The sequence below is a fragment of the Hyperolius riggenbachi genome, chromosome 2 (genome assembly GCF_040937935.1).
Source record: "Hyperolius riggenbachi isolate aHypRig1 chromosome 2, aHypRig1.pri, whole genome shotgun sequence".
Taxonomy (NCBI): Eukaryota; Metazoa; Chordata; class Amphibia; order Anura; family Hyperoliidae; genus Hyperolius; species Hyperolius riggenbachi.
Genome location: NC_090647.1, coordinates 161,487,159 through 161,509,608, shown reverse-complemented (window position 1 = coordinate 161,509,608; position 22,450 = coordinate 161,487,159). Strand labels below are relative to the sequence as shown.

Genomic DNA, 22,450 nt, shown 5'->3' with positions numbered 1-22,450 from the left:
TTTCACATCCAGATGCTAATTACAGGAACCATAAGGTTCCTTTCATAGAGGGAGATCCCAAGAAGCAGACACAGCTGGACTCCAGTCAGGCTGACTCCAGCCTTAGCAGGAAGAAATGAATGTACTATATAATCTTTTGCCCATTTACAGAATACAATAAATAGGGTGGTTATGAGAGCGGTATCATTGGATCCGTAGGGTCCTGCTGGATCTCTTGATACCAGTTGAGAGGGGCCCGGGGCCCCTACAACCCAGGTATGAATCTACCCAGGACCCTGATCTGCTGCACTAGCCATGTCGGATATCATATTAATCTGTATTTTCCTCCAAGTATGAAGCTGTTACCCCCCTAAATGTAACGTGTATGGTTCAGGAGTTACAGCAATTCATAAGTTTAGCTCTAAAATCTCTCAGAGGGAATGAACTGTCATTTGCTGGTAGCTCAGAGGGGGCCGGCATTGCCACACCCCCAAACCAGCTTCATCAAAAGCACAGAGCCAGCAGGCGGGCTTGAGTCCTCCACCCTGAAAACATCTTGAACTCATTGGTGCCAGCTTGAGGATATGCTGGCATCCACCTGGTCTGAACTCTGAACTTTGATTGAAACCAAGAACTTTACAAGTTTTCCCACTAAAGGACATCTTTCCAGGAACTAAGTATTTTTCTCCCTTCTTTTATTTTTTATACTGGCTATTACTGTTTTAATAATTGTTGATTTTAATAATTGTCTGTATATATTAATTATTTATATTGCTGTGAATAAAAGACTTCCTCCAAGTCATTCACTGTTCCGCTACCCTGCTTATCAGCACACACAGAACTGATCCCGGGTCTCTGAAGATACGCTACTGTTTGTTTGTTGTTGGCTAGACAGAATACCGTGTGTTTAACCGTTTTATTCGCAGGACTAGTCAGTCAGTAAATCGGGTCCACTGGCCCATACCAGTGGTGGTGGCAGATACCGTGGAATCGTGTGTACGTTGTAATTACCCGTGTCTCACAGGCTCCCTTCTGAGTTGTCTGCGGCTAATTCTTAACGGTTCCTGCGCATTGACTGCGACCAGAGTTCGCACGATCCGTGCGCTGGCACCGTTTAGAAGGCTAAGTGCGGTCAGCCACTAGGGCTCCTGTGACACACGGTTTTTTTTTTTCTCCATAGCAGTGCATTGTGAAAAATATTTCAGTTAAAACGCGTTAAGTGTGAAAGGTGCCATAGGAAAACATGGGACTTACTTTGAAAATTAGTTGACCTTTTAGTTACAACTGAGAGCAACTGATTAAATTTAAACGGGGCCTTATGCTGGGAATACACGGGTCGATCCAGCGGCCGATTAGCCGCCGGATCGACCCCCGCCGCGTCCCCGCTTGTCCGCGCAGATCGATTACCGCCCGTTACTGCCGGCGCTCCTTATCAGCTGCTCGATTCCATGCCATTTTTTTCTTATTAATCCTGTTAAAATGCATTTACAGTAAAGTGGCTCTTAGCAAAATGTACCACCCAAAGAAAGCCTAATTAGTGGCGGAAAAAAACAAGATATAGATATATATTAGCGAATGAATGGGAGGTGAAAATTGCTCTGATGCATAAGGTGAAAAATCCCAGCGGGCTGAAATGGTTAATTAAAGCCAAACATCTGGTAAAAGCATTCCATCACCAGTCCTACCAGTAATGAAGCAATTAAAGAATTGCCATTATTTTGCAGGAGCTCTGAGACTGGATGAGCAGCTTCCTCACAGGAGGAGATGGCACAGTGATGACTCAGTAGATGAATGCTTCTTCTGACAGCTCAGTCTGTATGTTGTGGTCAGTTTGCTGGCAGTGTCGTTGTCTGGGCCATGTAGAGACTTCCATGTTCAAGGACTTGCTAAACAGAATTACAAATCTTTTCACATGTAAGACATTTTACATATTCCAGAGCTTTAAATAAGCCTCTTATTAGCTCATAGTTATAGTGGAACTTCATTCAAAGTTTTTTTAGTTCTGGCGTCTGTGAGAATTAAACCGGTGTCACTTTTCTGTTGTGAAGTCACCCAGGCGATCTCTGTGAGTTGAATACTTAGTTCTCCTCTCCTTTATGCTTGCTGGTGTATAATAGATGTACTATCTTCATACTAAAAAAAAAGTTGAGGCTGGAATTCTCCTTCGAGGGTCTAAATATTTGTGGGTAAAAAACAGGTACTGGAAAAATCTATCTGTACCTATGTAGGTCATCATGGTACATATGGTTTTCAATGTTAAAACTTGTGTGAGATGACTGCATAGGCACAGAGTCACCATTCAACCACTTAACTGTGGCTCGTGTACAGTATTTATGTACTTGGCAGAACTGTTCATCGTTCATGTATGACAAAAACAAAAGTGAGTAGTTACATCATTAGGCTGAGCATGGACTTCTAAAAGCATCTCTATCTCTGCTAGCTACCTTCTGAATAAGATAAAGAAAGCATATTTGCAGAAAAACACATCCCACATATTACTGGGATAAAACACAATGATTGTTAGAGATGAGATTAGAGATGAGATCTTAGCAGAGATTGTGTCTGGGTATACATGCAAGTTACCCGGATACCCCTGCCACACAAACTTCTGATGCAATTTTCAAACTACCTCCACTGCAGAATCAGCAAGTTTAAAAACAAAAATCTGAACTAGGCATAGGATAATTTTGTAAATAAACTCACAGGAGAAATAACATGAAATGAGAATAGACAGAGGTTAATCTACAGTAAGTATTGTTCTTCTGACTTGTTTCATTCATACAGGAATTGAGTCTGGCAGCACAGTACTTTATATAGGTACAGTGGTTTCCATGCAACAATTCAGGATAGCGTCAAGACAACGTATTATTATCATCAGGCTACTGGTATCTAGTTCGGCCACACAGAACATTGTGCTGCCCCACATACATGACTGGAGTTATACTTTAAAATACAAAGACCGCAAGGCTGCATTGTTAAACATGAACTTGGGTACTGTGTGTGAACTAGGCATATAAATGCTAGTTAATTTGCACAATTTTGTACATTGCCAGCAGGAGCATTCTACTTTAATTATGTTAACAGTAATTATAATACATGTGACTATTGTTTGCTTACATTTAATCTTCCCTTCTTTGTTAGAAAATCTGATTACACAGACCTCGTAAATTGTACATTACAAAGTAAACAAAGAAGGGTCAGAAGCAATGCATTGTACCAATTCTAGTACTGGCATCTAAATTGTAGATATAAACACAATTATAATTGTTTTGTTAAAAAGGGGAACAATACAGCAACCAAAACATTTGTTTTCAATTGCTGATTTGATCTGATAGAGGCATTGCACTCCGTGGAAGCTTTCACTAAAATTAACTAACGTCACAACTTTGGATTTACAGCTACCTTTCCTGTATTTCAAATTGCTGTGCTACTCTCTTCAGCCAATGCCTCCCTTTCCTCCTCCATCTGCTGCAGCGTGAAGTCGCAGTGTATCCAACCTCACTCTAAATTAGCAATGAATAATAAGGATCAAAAGGACCCTGAAGACAGCGGCTATAGACACAGAGTATGGCCCAGTGCACACCGAGCGGTTTTTGATGCAATCCGCCGGCCGCATCCGCCTGTCAAACCGCTCAGTTAATGTATCTCAATGAGATGGTGCACACCGGCAGTTTGAGGATTGTAGCAAACCGCAAACGTGCAGCAGGAGGCACGTTTGCGGTTTGCTACAATCCTCAAATCCTCATCCTCAATCTGCCGGTGTGAAGCGTTTCTGCCTCAATGTAAAGGATAGGGAAAAAACGCAAACCGCTCTGAAAAACGCTACTTCAGAGCGGTTTGTCAGGCGTTTTTGTTACAGAAGCCGTTCAGTAACAGCTTTACTGTAACAATATGTGTAATCTGCTACACAAAAACGCAGCCAAAACCGCTAGGCATATTTAGAAATCCGCTCTAAACATGCCTAGAATCGCTCTGAAATCTGCTCCCAAAACCGCTAGCGTTTTTCAGATCTGCTAGCGGTTTTGGTGTGCACTGGGCCGAAGATGGAGAACAAAAGAGGGAGCTTCAGGTGTAGAGCAGAACCGGAAGATCTGTAGAACACAAAAGATTGGTATGCACCACCTCTCCAGCTTGCTCCACTGACTATATACTCTGCAACGGGTAGAACACCACATGGGAATCCATAGGTGGAGGCACTGCACAAAGACAGCAAGTGCTGCTAAAAATCCCATCTCTGTTTAGTGATGGTGGTTGCAGCTCCACATATTAGATGGCTTTTCATGCTTTCTGTGTATCTACAGGTTTAAGGGGTTAAATCTCTCTAGTGTAAAAATTCTAATTTGTGCAGTGCTTACCACACTGGACAGTGTGCAATTAATGTGGCATTTTATTGAATTATGGTACACAATTTAGAACTCTATTACATCAGAATCTGAGAAGTCTGATATACATAAACAATTGGAAATATAAGGTAAAAATTGTAAAGCAGAGTTCTCTTTCAATATTGATCCAGCAAAAAATACACATCGGAAATGTCCTCCAGATCATATCTTAAAGTAGATCCGAGATGAAAAGCTAACTATAACAAGTAACGTCTGTATAACTTATCTAAAGTTTAGATTTACACAGCAAATCTAGCTACAAACAGCTTCAACAGTTTATAATTATCTATTCCTGTGATACGAGAGCAGCCTTGTTCTGTTTGTCACATTACACACAGGCAAGCTGATCTGCATCCCCAGCCCTCAGCCTGTGAAAACGTCACTCCTCTCTCCTCCGCCCTCTGAAATCTCTAGCTAGTAACCTCCTACTCCTCCTGCCCAGACTGAGCTCCCATAAGCCCTTGCTACTAAGGCTGAGAGTGCCATGGCACTCTGGAGAAGCTGTGGGCGAGGCTTGTTTAGTTTATAGGGAATTAGGGTAATAAAACAAAAAAATTAGCCAAAAAGTATTTGGCTTGAGGAATGCCCTATAAACTATATGAAAGGAACACAATTATGCAATGAGTAAAAGTTTATCTCGGATCCACTTTAACTAGGAGTAAACCAAATTAACCAACACTTACAAATGTGTGAAATTTTGAGAGTTTCAATACTCATCGGTTGAGTGTATTCCGGGAGCAGTTGTGGACCAATTATTATATTGCTGTTCCTCACATAGGTACTAGCATGCTGTGATGAAGATCTCTCCAGAGCTTCATCCCTCAATCAATGTATATCATAAACCTAGATATGAACTTGCTTTCTATGTTAACTATATTTCTTGTTTAATCAGTGCTTTTCGTAAAATCTATTACACATGGGTTGATTGTACTTTTGTTTAACTAGCAATTTAACAACATATTCTTGCATCTGGACCATCATAAACTATTTATTATTAACCTGAAGAACTGCTCTCGGGTTTATGCAATCCAAACTATTGTGGTGGAGTTTTCATGTTGCTTGGAAACTATTAACATTGTAATTGCATTTTCTGAAGCCTCCCACAGTGTTAAATTAGTAACACCTTATACTTAATGTCTATTAACAATTGCTAAATGAGTGAACTGTGGAAGATCCATGGAAATGCAGGGGACGTCCATATGAATGCAAATTAATTCATTGTGTCTGATAAAATTATAACAAGTACAACACACTTTCCTAGTAGCAAGACATTTACAAACACTGTACCAAGGGAAAATGCAATTTTATGCTTTCTGTCAGAGCTGTCTGCCTGTAAGCCTGTCACCTATGGAGGAGGTTACTGTTGTTTTCGAATGCTTTAATAATATTCTTTAATAGTAAAACCACAATGATTGCTGTGACTTTCTATGAGCACTGGAATATTAAGCATACAATACAATACAATACAATAACATTTGTAAAGCGCTTTTCTCCCATAGGACTCAAAGCGCATAGCTGTGTCTCAGATTAATACAGGGTTTCAGGCTGGGTTGTGTTACAGAGGGGATAGTCAGATGTTCATGAATGCCAGACTGAAAAGGTAGGTTTTCAGTTTAGACTTAAATGTTTCCAGGGATGGGGCTGTCCTGATTGGGTGTGGCAGGGAGTTCCAAAGTGTAGGGGCAGCATGACAAAAGGCTCTGTCTCCAAAGGTTTTGAGGTGGACTCTGGGGGTGACCAAGGTGTTACGTCCTTTTGATCTAAGATTGTGGGGGGTGTGATGTAATTGCAACAAGTCCTTCAGGTATCCAGGGCCCAGATTGTGCAAGGATTTGAATGTCAGTAAGCCAATCTTAAACAGAATTCTCCATTTTATCGGTAGCCAGTGGAGTGAGCTCAGGGTTGGTGTTATGTGGCAATGGCGGGGTTGGCTCGTTAACAGCCTTGCGGCGGCATTCTGTACTAATTGCAGGCGGCGTAAGTCTTTCTTATGCAGGCCTGTGTAGAGGACGTTGCAGTAGTCTAACCTTGATGTGACGAAGGCATGAACTAGGGTTGGAAGATCCTCTGAAGGAATTAGGTGTTTAATCCTTGCAATATTCCTTAGGTGAAAGAAGGAATGTTTCACAACAGCTGAGATTTGATTCCTGAAGCTTAATTTCCCATCAATCAGTACTCCCAGGCTGCGCACACAGTCTGAGTTGTTCAGGTCTGAGCTCCCTATCCTTAGCGGTGTTGGTTGAGACTGGAGCTGCTTTGCTTTTGAGCCCTGGCCCTCGATAACAAGAACCTCAGTTTTGTCAGCATTAAGTTTTAGCCAATTATTATTCATCCACTCCTGAAGCTCAGCCAAGCATGCGTTTATTTGTGGAGTAGGGTCTGTGACGTCAGGTTTGAATGACAAATATAGCTGGGTGTCATCAGCATAGTAATGATATGTCAGGCCATGTTTGACCTGTTATGTAAACCTAAGCATAGGCAGGAAGATTCAAGAGACAAGACATAGAACATTTATATAGCGCTTTTCTCCTAGCGGACTCAAAGCGCCAGAGCTGCAGCCACTAGGGAGCGCTCTATAGGCAGTAGCAGTGTTGGCGAGTCTTTTTCAAGGACTCCTAACTGAATAGGTGCTGGCTTACTGAACAGGAAGAGCTGAGATTCCAACCCAGGTCTCTTGTAACAATGCCCAGAAAGCACACTGTTCCTGAGGACACCGACTAGGGTCACATTATTTTTAAGTTCTGGCTGCATGGGTAAACTAAATGTCTAACTAAAGGTTTGTATATATTGGTAGCTTGTCTTAGAGATTATGACAATTTTCCATTTCCATTGTATGAAGTTCACTTAAGAAGCCTGCAGTATTACTATAAAGAGGTCCCACACAAGAAGACCACACCCATTTCTTAACAATCTATGCGCCACTCGTCATACCATTGCCAATTCAATCCACTTAACCCATTAATATCACTGTACACTGCATGATGGTTAACACGAACCCCCAGAATGACCATATAAGCAGGACCCTATCAGATTATGTGTGTAGGGGTCCTTTTCCCGCCTATAATATTTGGTGACCGAGGAACTGATTGCCAAACCTTAGCATCTTCATGTTGGGGTCATGAGTCCTGTGTATACTAAAACCTACTAATTCAAATTGTTTGTTAGCTTAATCACAGTTATGTAAACAGCAAACTGGTAAGGCACCTTGTGACACTGACTGCAATATGAAAATTGTAGGTTTGTAATGACTGTCTGGATACATTGTAAATCATAAGTCAAAATCTGATACAAAATCTCTAAACAACTGTAACAATGAGAGGTCAGATACAATTTTTTTTTGCTAAAGGCTGTCAATGATCTAAGTGCCTAGTAGATATTATAAGGGGCATTTACCTAGAGAGTTATGCCAAATGTAAAAATCATAGAATATATTTTAGAGCCTTAACAAAAAATATGAGAATTAAATAGGAAACAAATCTTACCCTTGAGTCAAGCTGCTGAAGATAAGACCACAAATATTCTATATTTGCCCCAAAGGGATGGACGTTAAGGAACGTAGATATGATACCTGAAAGGCAAACAAGCACATAACATACATTAAATATAGCTCGACAACCTGCTGCTTTCCACATCCCATATTTCAGGAATACAAATCTTGTCAACGGCTGGTGAAATAATTGATGGAGAGCCCTAGATCGCCTCTATATCTGCTGCAAAATGTAACTGACATTCTGGATGAAGTGAAGCCCTAGGCTGCTCAGTTAACCAACATTCCAGCCACAGGCTCAGAATTAGATGGCCAGGCTGGGCTGTTCTGTTCTGTGGAAATACTGCAGAGATTCCTTAAAGGACCACTATTGCTAAAATGCGTAAAATTTAAAATACACATGCATTCGTTGTACATTTGTCAAAGAATAAGATGCACTACAGTATACATATTTTTTCCTACGTTTCTGTCACAGTAGGCAGTAGAAATGTGACAGATCTGATACCATTGGACTTATCTATCTTGTCAAGGGGGATCCTCAGGAATTCTTTTATTTTCAAAAGCACTTCCTGGATGGTAATGGCACCAACTGGCAGAATAGTGTGCACAAGAGGAGACTGGCTTTCCAGCACCACTGTAAAAGTCCTTTCCAGAGAGTGCTTTTTAAAAATGAGCACTGGCAGCGGTGGCCAGAAAAAGACCTAGAGCCCGTTTTTAAACGGGCTCGGGTCTACTGGTGTATTTCATATTTTACAAACGTTTGCAATAGTTGTCCTTTAACTGCCTTCTGCAGCTTACAACAGCGTAACATTCTGCAGCCAGGTGACTGAGATAAAACAATGTAGAACCGTGTTTTTCATTTCAGTCTGCTAGAAGCTTATTAACCATCCATTTTATGCTTGATTTGCCAATACAAAATTGCAGCTACTGGAATAAGGCAATTATCATTTTTCTTAGCATGGATGTTCCCTAGAGAAAATATTTTATACAGATGTGTCATGAAACACATTGACTTGAAGTTTCCCAATAATTACACCGTACGTAGTCATAAAAACTATTTAATTCCCATTACTGCTAAACGGTACTGTAAAAAAGTACAGTTCTCCCCTGATGCAGTCGCTTATTTTTCATTGAAATAAACCAGCCGAAAGATTAAAAAATGTAAGCAGCATGTCTCTGTATGGAAACTTCTTTGCAGCAAACCCAATCATTGATTTACTTTACAAGTGCATCTCTCGATAAGAGGGAACACAATAACAGAAACGCAATGAGTAGGATTTACTCAGTTACTGCCAGGGATCTCCAAGCATCTCCAGCGGGGATATAATTTATGATCTAGCAAACTTGTAGTGGTGCATTTTATACTGGTCTGCTATTATGCTATTAGGAGGTAATGGTTTGCTACCCGTTTCTGAGTTATATCACATTATAGTCAAGGTTGCTAAAAGGGTGGTGAATAAGCTGTTGTGACTGCAGTTGCATGCAGCATCCGTAGCAAGAGGTTTTACTTTAATTTTATAAAGCAAGAACAATCTAGGTTTATTAACCACTTGCCGACCGCACATTCATACCGTGCGGCGGTAAAGTGGTAGCTGGAGGACCAGCGACGCAGATTTGCGTCGCCAGGTGCCTCCCTAATTAATCAGGAAAGGCCGCTCGCGCGAGCGGCCGTTTCCTGCTAGATTACGGAGCGGGTCTCCGTGAATATCCTGCGAGCCGCTGATCGCAGCTCGCAGACTAAATGTAAACGCAGGAGACATTTGTCTCCTTTGTTTACATTGAACGGCGCTGCTGCACAGCAGCGCCGTAAGGCAGATCGGCGATACCCGGCCAATCAGCGGCCGGGGATCGCCGCCATGTGACAGAGGACATCCTGTCACAGGCTGCACAGGACGGATAGCGTCCTGTGCAGCCCCGATCACCAGGGGGGACAGGTAGGAGAGGGAGGGGGGGAATTTTCGCTGCGGAGAGGGGCTTTGAGGTGCCCCCCCCTGCAAACCTCAGGCAGGACGGGACTGATCAGACCCCACCTGCACATCATCCCCATAGGGGGGGAAAAAGGGGGGCGATCTGATCGCTCTGCATGCACCCTGATCTGTGCTGGGGGCTGCAGAGCCCACCCAGCACAGATCACAAAAAACAGCGCTGGTCAATAAAGAGAACGTGTGGTGTGTTTAAAGAATGTTATCTGCATACAGAGGCTGGATCTGCCTATACAGCCCAGCCTCTGTTGCTATCCCAAACCCCCCTAAGGTCCCCTTGCACTCTGCAATCCCTCATAAATCACAGCCATGCTGTGAGGCTGTGTTTACATCTGTAGTGTCAGTCTCAGCTGTTCCCCCGCCTCCTGCATAGCTCTGGTCCCTGCCCCCATCCCTTCCCTCCAATCAGCAGGGAGGGAAGGGATGCAGGCGGGGACTGGAGTTCTGCAGTAGGCGGGGAGAGCAGCAGACTGACACTATAGAGATAAACACAGCCAGCTCTGACAAGCTGTTTGTCAGCAGCGCGGCTGTGATTTATGAGGGATTGCAGAGTGCAGGGGGACCTTAGGGGGGTTTGGGATAGCAACAGAGGCTGGGCTGTATAGGCAGATCCAGCCTCTGTATGCAGATAATATTCTTCAAACCCACCTCGGGTTCTCTTTAAGGGGGGGGTAAAGGCTGGGTCATCAAGTGGTTAAGCTACCTAGTGGTATTGACAGTTATACACGTCAATACAAAACATGCTGTGAACAGTATTGACTTGCACACACGTCAATACTCTTTTGCACTGTATACTAGACCCTTGCTTGACACATTTTGACAAGTTAGAGGAAAAAAAAGGTTATGAAAATTAATTGGATCACTTTCTGCACAGAAATCCTGGGAAACTGAACGCCAGGGAAGTAAAAAAAAAAATTCCACGGGGATCCAGCAATTTACTAATCTTTCAGCTAAATGTTTTTACCGCATCATATCAGGCAATTTTTTAAATTAAGTCCAGACCTAGTGGACCATGTATGGTGTGCTCACTGAACAGGCCTGGAGATCTCGGGAAAAAGCTCTTATGATGGTTGGGTCACCTTTTTGTTTGCCTAATGTGCAAATCATTTTAGAATATCATGCACTCTCCCTCAAAAATGTATGTTAAGAAAGACTATTTGACTCCTTACACTTTCATTTTGCTTCCACTGTCATAGAAATAGTTTGTATAAAATGTTCTGCTGAAAACCAGAGGTGCACCCATATTTATAATGAATGAACACTGGCTGCAAGTCAATTCACTGAAAAAGCCTCTGATAAGTAGATCAAATCCACATGAGTGTCGTTTGAACATAGGCTTCAATAGAAAGGATAAACCACAAAGAAATCTGACCTTTTCTACTAAGGACATAACATGTGTAGCAATACAAATGTGCTTAAACTTAATTACTGTCCAAGAGAAAAAGAGTTAATCTTACATGCCATCACTTTTTTTTATTATTTATTTGATCCTTTTTTTTTTTTTTGCATTTGTAAAGCTTTCTATTCATTTTTAGCAGTAAATGAAAAAATAGAAAATTCAGGATCACATTTTGACCGTGGACCACCACAATATATTTAAAGTTTAGTAGAATCATTGCCTTAGACTTCAAATGTGACATTAAGGTTCTAATTATTATGTGATTATACAAGACATAAAACTACTACAGTACTGGGCTATTGCCAAGGGGTTCACTCCTGTTAAAAATATTGACAGCTATGAAAAGCTCTTCATCTCTGTTTACAGCCTTTTAAAAGCTATCACAGAGTATATTCACCTCTTATTATGTGCTTATTAACAGAAGAGTATAGAAATCTGCACTCGTTTTATTCTATACATCTCTGGAGTGCTGGTGATCTACTGTCTGCAGGGAGCAGGATCAGGGCCTGTTTACTTACTTGCACTTCATGGAGGGTTTCTCATGACTTCATACTTCTTCCTTCCAAAGCCTAAAAGAGGAAGTATTGGAGTCACACGAAACACGACGTGAAGCGCAAGTAACTGAACTTCCCCTATCCTTTCCGCAGGTTCTCTGCTGAATGGAGCTGAAGTGTGATGTTAGGGTGATTTCGGAACGATTTTCCTAATTTGAACACCAACACTATCTCTGAGTAGGGGGAGAAAGGCATTAATAAAAAGCAAATGAACACAGATTCCAAAGAATGTTCTATATGATAACAGTCACTATCCTTTTAGTCTCTTCTAAAAGAAAAAGGGAGTAGGAGATTATTAACCGGTTCAGCACCGCAGTGCCGAAAATCTCATGCATCCGAGCAACGTTCACCTCCCATTCATTCGCCTATAACTTTATTGCTACTTATCACAATGAATTGATCTAAATCTTGTTTTTTCCGCCACTAATTAGGCTTTCTATGGGTGCTACATTTTGCTAAGAATTATTTTTTTCTAAATCCATTTTAACAGGAAGATTAAGAAAGAAATGAAAAAAATTCATTATTTCTCAGTTTTTGGCCATTATAGTTTAAAATTAATATAAGCTACCGTAATTAAAACTCATGTATTTTATTTGCCCATCTATCCCGGTTATTACACCGTTTAAACGATGTCCATATCACAATTTATGGTGCCGATATTTCATTTAGAAATGAAGGTGCATTTTTTCAATTTGCGTCCATCACTATTTATAAGCTTATAATTTTTAATAATATAATAACATACTCTCTTGACATGCATATTTAAAAAGTTCAGACCCTTGGGTAACTATTTATGTTGTTTTTGTTTTGTTTTTATTGTATTTTTTTTTATTTTTTTTTTTATAAAATATGTATGTGGGTAATTTTTGGTGTGGGAGGGAAACTCCTAATTTTAAATGTAAAATAATAGAATTGTTTTATTAAAAATGTATGTGGGTGCAGTTTACTATTTGGCCACAAGATGGCCACAGTAAAAAAAGAGTCCTGGATGCGAACGATCTCGCATCCAGGAACTAAAGTACACGGAGAAGTTTCCTGGGGGGCAGAAATACCGCGCTCTCTCACTAGAAAACGTCGTTTTTTCTGCGGGGAAATTAGATCAGTGAATGGGAATTATATTCCCATTCACTGATCGGGGACTAGCGGCGGGCAGCGGGAGCACGCCCGATCGCGCGCACCATGCGGCAGAAGCAGCAGTGCCTATCTGGACGAAGAAGCTCGTCCAGATAGGCCGAACTGGTTAATAAAGCGCAAGATAGTAACAGACCTTATTCTCATGTCAAGAAAATAATGTGAAAGGTTTTGAGTGGAGTGGAAAATTACATGTAAGCGCTATGCGTAACTTGCGGTCTTACACGTAATTATTTACGCGTAAGCCGTAACGCAGTATCGTAATTACGCCGTCTACCGTAATTGCTAGGTATGCGTAATTTTACGATGACTTACGCGTAATTACTAATGTACAACTCCCCTTTTCTAAGAGTAGCCAATCAGTCAACATCCTAAGCAACCAATAGTATCTTCTCCCGCCCATCAGTATATAAGCGTACGTTTTGACGCATACGAATGATGTGTACGCAATAGCTGTCACATTGACGGCTATTGCGTACACATCGTCCTTATGCGTCAAAAAGTATGCATTAATGGGTATTACGGCACTACGCGTAACATCGTAGCGTAAGCGCCTACATTACGGTATCCTTACGCGTAACTGCGTAAGTTAACGCGTAATTACAGTGATGAACCGTAGATAATTTCCTACGCCATAACCATAATTGCGTAATATCGTAAAATTATGCATAATGATCCGTAAGCGTAGATTTTTCCATTACGACCAGCACTGGTTTCAGTCTTATTGCGCTGCAGCGATTGAAGAAAAGAAGGTTTTTATCTTTTAGAAACCCTCCCGTAGCAAGTTGTTCTGCGGAGGAAATTGGGACCTGTATATTCCCCAATAGGAATATCCAGGGAGGCTAGAGTTGTGGGACTTGCAAGTGGCTAGCTGTTGCACAAGAATGAACTGTAGCAATTGGATTATTTAGTGTAGGGGTGCTGAACTGATTCATGTGCAGAATTGCAAATAAACATGGGGCTATCTTCTGTATTTCAATTCAAATACATGCAATTTGTGCATGAACACAACTACTTACAGCCACCCTAGCTGCTGGCTGACACCAGATATGTACAATGGATGACTACTATTGTTGAATATGGTGGATTGTTTGGTCTGAGGCTAGCAGGCATGTTTCATGCTCAGCAGGAGTAGATGAAGCAGAGATCAGTTGGATGAGGAGAACTAGAAGGAGGTCCTTCTGGATTTTGAATTGGTGTCAACTAACTATTCTGTGTGGATGACTCAAATCTATATTTTCCACAATGCTAACCTAACAGCAAAATGGTCTAAATATAAGATAGGTGGGAAATGAGATGTGTCTGGAGTGTAAAGTATGGTAAAGCAAGGTACATGGTATTAAGGCATAAATGATAAAAAAAAATTCTATGAAGACATTGGCTTCTCTGTAACTAGTGACCCTAAGATGAGTGTCGGGTTTATTTTCTCCACAAAATAAGAAGGAACTATTCGTTTGTTTATGCAGGAGACTTTGTTTAAAGTGGATACGATGAAAAAAGCCAAATACTTTTTTTTTCTTTTGTTTTAAAACCCTAATTCCCTATAAACTAAGCAAGCCTTGCCCACAGAACCTCCAGCACCTAGGCATTCTGAGTTCCATGTAGCAAGTGCTCATGGGAGCTCAGTCTGGGGAGGAGGCTTTTCCCAGAAGGAGGAGGAGGAGGCATTACCAGCCTGAGATTTCAGAGGCAAGGGGGTGCAGAGGGGAGGAGAGAGGAGTGGAATTTTCACAGGCTGAGGGAGGGGTGGAGATACAGAGCAGCTTGCCTGTGTGATGACAAGCAGAATATGGCTTCTCTCATTGTATCACAAGAAGAAATAATCATATACTGTTGAAGCTGTTTGCAGCTAGATTTGCTGTGTAAACGATCTAAACTTTAGATAAGATATATAGACAAATTACTTGTTATAGTTAGTTTTTCATCTCGGATCCACTTTAAGGCTTGAGCTGAAAGCCAAGAACTTGATGTCAGAAAATCTGTTGTGATGAGTTGAGGAAATAGAAGTAAAAATCAATGAGATTTTTTCCATTAAAGAAACTGATATGTAAACATAAAAATAGTCTAGCTAGGTGAGAAAAGATATGGGCTAGATGATACTATGCCACAAGTACCCTTGAGAATGGTTAGCTGGAGGCAAGATAATGACATTGAGCTTGCTACAATATATGAAACGGTATGAAGAGTGTTAGGACATTCTGTATGCGTTAAATATACTAAACAATCCATCCCCTCTTGCAGAGCATTGAGTAAATACTACTGTAGATAGAATATAATGACAGACAGATGGCACACTTATTAGTATGCGGAAAAATGAAAACTGCATTCTACCAAAATAGGTAAAGTAATGGAATAATTGTCACCTAAAAATGTTACATTGAAAATTATAGCTGCAAACTGCTAAGCAATACTAACAGTTCTGTCATAGTTGTGTGCATGATGCATATAGTATACATCTTATTGGTCAACAATGAAGTTTTTTAAATCAAGGTTTGTTTCAAATGTAAAAAAAAAAAAAAAGATTCTCTTGATTTACCGTGTCACTCCAGCTAAGTGTGGGAACCCTATGTAACTTTAAGATTTCTGATTCATTCCCTTGCTACTTGGTCTGGTGTTTTCTTTTAACCTTGCTGTTACTGTTAACAAAACCCAACTGGAACAAAACAGGCACTGCCATAGACAACAATGTAATTTGCAGTTTCAGCAGGAGACCTGCTATGGCTGGGTTTATTGGAAACCGCGGTTCAGGAATTATGTAGCCGGATTTCAGATACCGGTGGAGCATGCGGCAGGGGTGGGTAATTGGTGCCAATGATTTAGCTATTGTGCATAGCTGAACTCTGTACATCAGAAATCACAGGATAAATTGGTGCGGCCCTCAGGTTAGTGTTAGGCAAAAGTGGGGGGAGAATAGTGTTAAGTGTAGGTGGGATGGAGGTTAGCGTTATGCATTGGCGAGTGGAAGGTTAGTGTGAGGTACAGGTAATAGAAGCCGATTGCAGAATATTGGTTGCCATTACATTACTGATATCCTAATTATTGGCAAGAGCTGGTGTCCAATTAAACAGGTGCTCTTATTAAATGTGTGCAGGCTGAATAGTCACAAATGTTCACAAGCAAACAAACCACCTCGAAGAAGCTTTCATTTGCCGAAGTGCAGGTAGCAACCATTTCAGTTTTGTTGTACACAATTCCAATAACATCCAGCGCTTTTTACAGTGGGTGGTGAGTAAAAGAGGTCTGCATAGATAGATTTCCTTACTTCTTCGTCAAGGTACTATACCCCATTTATGACATGTAGCATACAGTCTAAGAATACCAGTTTACTGCTTTTAATTCCTTTCAAAGTGTAGTTGATATTTTTATCTATTATATTTATGTGTTCAGTAAGAGATTATTTCACATGTTCTGATACCACATATTTGAATCAGAGATAAGAAGTGTTCCCTTCCATGTGTTCATTAACTGGACTGTGTTTCTACATATTTTACATGCTTTCTAACATTCCTTTTTCACCTAAGGAATATTGCAAAAATGAAGCACCTCATTCTTTCAGAGGATCTTCCAAAACATAGTTCATGCCTTTATCACATCAAGGTGGGACTATTGCAATGCCTTCTATGCGGGCCTTCCAAATAAAGACCTACAGATCTAGTACAGAATGCTGCTGCAAGACTGTTAACAAGCCAACCCCACTTTTGCTACATAACACCAATGCTTGGTAGAAGATACAAGACGGAGCACCAGTCCTTGCTACTGATACCTAATTGGACTCTGAGGAAGCGGTAACGCCGCAAAACGGCTGTAAGGCTGGTATCTTAACCTTTGTCTTGTCTGGTATGCCTGTACTGTTTACCTTCAATTAACCCAAATAGCAAGGACTGGTGCTCAGTCTTGTATCTACTACCAAATACTAAAAGTCTGCATGTGAGCACAGCCATAAGGGAATGGTGAACAGTGTACATCTGTCAGCTGAGCGTTTGGTGCCAACTAAATAGCTCCTATTAATGGATAACACCAATCCTTTGCTCACTAGACTCACTGCCCATGAAATGGAGAATCCTTCGGCATGCTAACATTCAAATACAGAACCCAGGCCCGGGATACCTGAAGGATTTGTTGCAACTGTGTCACACTTCCCATAACCTCAAATCAAAAGGATCCAATAATTTGATCATCCCCAGAGGCCAACTAAAAACCCCTGGAGCCAGAGCTGTCATGCTGCCCTTACCCTTTGGAATGTCTTGCCAAACTTAAGGCAGCTCCAACCCTGAACACGTTTAAATCAAAACTGAAAAGCCACCTGTTTAGTCTGGCATTTATGAACAAATAAGTTGTTCCACTGTACACATCACTATGTACTGATCTGAGACAAGCTTATGCACTTTGGGTCCTATGGAAGAAAGAGGCTGTACAGCTATTTTGTTGTTGTTATGTGCTAACTATATCTGGAGGGCTCTCTTAACTGCTCTGGTTTTTTTTTAAACTTGGTTATTGTATTTTTGTATATAATTGACTTTGTGGGCAATAATCTTGGCTTCAGAGTTCCCCTTAAAAAAGTAGGTCCATGTGCAAAAGATTTATTAGCATAATTTTCTTCATGTATGCATTGAAGCTGGCACAGGCAGTAGGTTACAACCTTAACTACTTTAAGACTGCCACATGCCAATGGGCGTGACCGCGGCGGCAGCCCCAGGACCGCCGAACACCAATTGGCGTCAAGCCCTGGGGCTGCACTTTGCAGGAGATCGCGTGCATCTCCTGCTCGGGGGCGGAGCTCCGCCCTGCCTACAGTCTCGGGAGACTGTTAGACGGCGTAAGCCATCTTTACATGTAGTACAGCGCTGTGTGACACGGCTGTCCCCCTGGGGGACACAGGAGCGATCGGCTCTCATAGGCTCAAGCCTATGAGAGCCGATAGCCTGATTGGGCGGCTGGGGGAGTAGTAAAAATAGTAAAAAAAATATTAAAAATAAGCGCACATCAATATTGATTGAAAAAAGAACAAACAACTGGGGGGCGATCAGAACCCACCAACAGAGTTCTGTTGGTGGGGGGGAAAAGGGGAGGAGGAATCACTCGTGTGCTGTGTTGTGCGGCCCTACAGCTTGGCCTTAAAGCTGCAGTGGCCATTTTAGCAATAATTAGCCTGGTCTTTAGAGGGGTTTACCACTGTGGTCATCAAGTGGTTAAACAAATGATCTGCACTGAGGTTGTGAGCAGTACCCCAGGTTGTGAGGATCTTAAAGTGGTAGCTTGTTTGTAATACATTGAGGTGTGCTACTTGTTTTTAACAATTAGGTGCAGACAACATTTTTCATGTCACAATTAAAATATTTTATGGCTGTGCAGAGGCCAGATTCATGTGAGGGGTCTGAATTAATTATTTTTGATAGGTTTTTTTTTTTTACTCTTTTCTATTTACTAGTTGACTGGAACAACTAATATCTGTATAATGAGTACCAATTATGGAGGCTGTTAGTGGGTGTAAGTAGATTAAGTATTCTTTTTAGATGCTTAGGTCCCTCTTTATTAGACCTGAAAAAATGCTATTTAAGTGTAATGAAACATCTTCCAGAACACAAACCACTTGAAATTATTTTTTCTTTGTAATGTACTTTACTTTGATGCACAATTAAAACTCATGTGGAATATTATTTGCAAAATAATGATCAGAGGACCCTGAACCTGGAGATCTTTAACTCCTCTAACTGAAGCAGGTCTATTGGACACTGGCATTACTTCGTTAAAATGGTGCCGCATAGACCGTAATTTTAATTGCGTCTATATCGGCACCCAGGTGATAATTTGGGCACTGCCCACTAACCATTGTAACTAGGCAGCGCCGGTGTCGGTGGAGCGAGTTTAGCAGGGAATGCTGAGCTGGTATTATCTGAGATTGCTGATTGAGGTCTGCAGGATGAATTTACATGAATATAAGCTAAGTGAGGTATGGATTATACAGTATATTATAGTATGTCAGAATGAGTTTGCCAGCTATGTGTGCTTTGCATTATTGTGTGTCTACAAATCTGAATGTTTGCCAAAAGTGTTTCATGATATCTCCAAGGACTGTTGAACCCCCCAGACTTTTCGTCACTAATTTTGAAATACAAACCCATCCACAATCTTTGTTCCTCACATGAAACACTCTATCTCTACCTAAAAATGGAAATAATAACAATATATGTGTACAGATCAATAAAGCTATTGTTGGACACGTGTGTTATACTATCCTGCATAAACTGCTGGAAAGAATCAGTATGACTGCTCTGCCTTTGCTGCAATCACAACTGGAAGTGAATTACTGTGATATCCAACTTTCCATTGTAACAAGATTTCCAGCAGAACTACAGACTGACATCAGCAATAAGGATTTAACACTGTTAGATGGGTATTAGTAGAAAATTGTGATCACTAGGTATCAAAAGGATCTTGGGAAATATAGTTCTTTGTCAAACTGACAGATGGTATAGAACAAGTTTCTGTGCAGGTCTTTGGCGATCTTCCTCACTATGGTGGAGATTATTTTTGGCCTAGGGAAAGGATGAGACCAGGAGCCCTTATGGTGTAGTATCATTAGGACAAATGTGAAAAAAAAAATAATGTGGGTAATGAATACTCACAAAAATAGGTCCCAACCACTGATAATGCATGCGGAAAAGAACCGTTTCCGCTTGGTATCCCAGAATCTGCTGGAACTGGGTGGTCGCTCACCTCCTGTAGTCTTGTATACTGGTGGAAGAATTTTGCCAGTAGCAAGGTGGCACCTCAGAGAGGTGAAAAGTATGGAAGCAAATTGGTGGAGGCGCCCTTAAAACGTATCGATATGTCAATATTGGAATGAAAAATATCATAATAAATCATAATAATAAAAAGAGGTACCTTACCATATATACATATATATATATATATATATATATATATATATATATATATATATACAGTGGAGGAAATAATTATTTGACCCCTCACTGATTTTGTAAGTTTGTCCAATGACAAAGAAATGAAAAGTCTCAGAACAGTATCCTTTCAATGGTAGGTTTATTTTAACAGTGGCAGATAGCACATCAAAAGGAAAATCGAAAAAATAACCTTAAATAAAAGATAGCAACTGATTTGCATTTAATTGAGTGAAATAAGTTTTTGAACCCCTACCAACCATTAAGAGTTCTGGCTCCCACAGAGTGGTTAGACACTTCTACTGAATTAGTCACCCTCATTAAGGACACCTGTCTTAACTAGTCACCTGTATAAAAGACACCTGTCCACAGAATCAATCAATCAAGCAGACTCCAAACTCTCCAACATGGGAAAGACCAAAGAGCTGTCCAAGGATGCCAGAGACAAAATTGTAGACCTGCACAAGGCTGGAATGGGCTACAAAACCATTAGCAAGAAGCTGGGAGAGAAGGTGACAACTGTTGGTGCGATTGTTCGAAAATGGAAGGAGCACAAAATGACCATCAATCGACCTCGCTCTGGGGCTCCACGCAAGATCTCACCTCGTGGGGTGTCAATGGTTCTGAGAAAGGTGAAAAAGCATCCTAGAACTACACGGGAGGAGTTAGTGAATGACCTCAAATTAGCAGGGACCACAGTCACCAAGAAAACCATTGGAAACACATTACACCGTAATGGATTTAAATCCTGCAGGGCTCGCAAGGTCCCCCTGCTCAAGAAGGCACATGTGCAGGCCCGTCTGAAGTTTGCCAATGAACACCTGAATGATTCTGTGAGTGACTGGGAGAAGGTGCCTGATGGTCTGATGGTGGTCTGATGAGACCAAAATAGAGCTCTTTGGCATTAACTCAACTCGCTGTGTTTGGAGGAAGAAAAATGCTGCCTATGACCCCCAAAACATCGTCCCCACCGTCAAGCATGGGGGTGGAAACATTTTGCTTTGGGGGTGTTTTTCTGCTAAGGGCATAGGACAACTTAATCGCATTAACGGGAAAATGGACGGAGCCATGTATCGTGAAATCCTGAACGATAACCTCCTTCCCTCTGCCAGGAAACTGAAAATGGGTCGTGGATGGGTGTTCCAGCACGACAATGACCCAAAACATACAGCAAAGGCAACAAAGGAGTGGCTCAAGAAGAAGCACATTAAGGTCATGGAGTGGCCTAGTCAGTCTCCGGACCTTAATCCAATAGAAAACCTATGGAGGGAGCTCAAGCTCAGAGTTGCACAGAGACAGCCTCGAAACCTTAGGGATTTAGAGATGATCTGCAAAGAGGAGTGGACCAACATTCCTCCTAAAATGTGTGCAAACTTGGTCATCAATTACAAGAAACGTTTGACCTCTGTGCTTGCAAACAAGGGTTTTTCCACTAAGTATTAAGTCTTTTATTGTTAGAGGGTTCAAAAACTTATTTCACTCAATGAAATGCAAATCAGTTGCTATCTTTTATTTAAGGTTATTTTTTCAATTTTCCTTTTGATGTGCTATCTGCCACTGTTAAAATAAACCTACCATTGAAAAGATACTGTTCTGAGACTTTTCATTTCTTTGTCATTGGACAAACTTACAAAATCAGTGAGGGGTCAAATAATTATTTCCTCCACTGTATATGCGCCCCCACACTGCACGGCAAGCAATTATGGTTTTGTGTTTATTGACCTGAAGAATTGGGCTGCGTCCCGTGAAATGCGTTGTCTTCAACTTAACCTTTTAATTTAATAAAGACTCATTTTTTTCCACCAATGTTGGTCTTCGAGTGAGGTAAGATACCTCTTTTTATTATTATGATTTTTTTCATTCCAATATTGGCATATCGATAAGTTTTAAGGGCACCTCCACCAATTTGCTTCAGTTGGTATAGAAGACAGCATCTACTCCTACCAATAGCCCTCTAGCTAGGATAACAAAGTGGAGATAGATTGAATGTATGCAGCCCTCATGCTCAGGCCACAATATGTATGCACCTTTACTACAACCCCTTATGTAGGCTTCAAAGGAAATTAGGAAAATGGGCATTGCAAAAATACCCCCACTCTTCTTAAAAAAGGGGAGATACAAGCCCTAGCTTAGACAGGACTGTGGAAAGCAGGGCTATTGCAATGATACCACAGCCATCCTCGGTAAAAGCCCAGCAAGGCTCTATCAGCATGGAGTTTGTATGTTCTCCCCATGTCTATGTGGGTTTCCTCCAGGCACTTTGATTTCCTCCCACATCCCAAAAAACATACAGATAAGTTATTTGGCTTCCCCCTAAAAAATTGGCCCTAGACTACAATACATACACTACACATACATAGACATATGATGAAGGTTGGGATTAGATTGTGGGCCCCTCTGAGGGACAGTTAGGACAATATACTCTATAAAGCGCTGCGTAAGATGTCGGCACTATATAAATAATAATAATAATTGGGGGTTTGATTTACAAAAAAAAAAAAAAAATCATTATCTCTCCTTATTTGTTCTCAACTTACCTATAAGATAACTTTTCACCCTCTTAAAATAAGTTGTTTATGTTTCATGTTATATCAATAACTATTTCCCCATGCTAAATTCAGCACTTTTTTGTAT

General features: G+C 41.0%; 1 protein-coding gene across 10 annotated transcripts in view; it reads right to left on the bottom strand.

Annotated features, from left to right (window-relative positions):
* The window catches only part of ENOX1 (ecto-NOX disulfide-thiol exchanger 1), a 723,730-nt gene that overhangs the window by 3,399 nt on the left and 697,881 nt on the right, over positions 1-22,450 (bottom strand). For all 10 annotated transcript variants that reach the window (XM_068267775.1, XM_068267774.1, XM_068267784.1 and 7 more), the window contains one exon: positions 7,844-7,929. In XM_068267775.1, the coding sequence (XP_068123876.1) occupies positions 7,844-7,929 (86 nt within the window). The remainder of the gene's footprint in view (positions 1-7,843; positions 7,930-22,450) is intronic.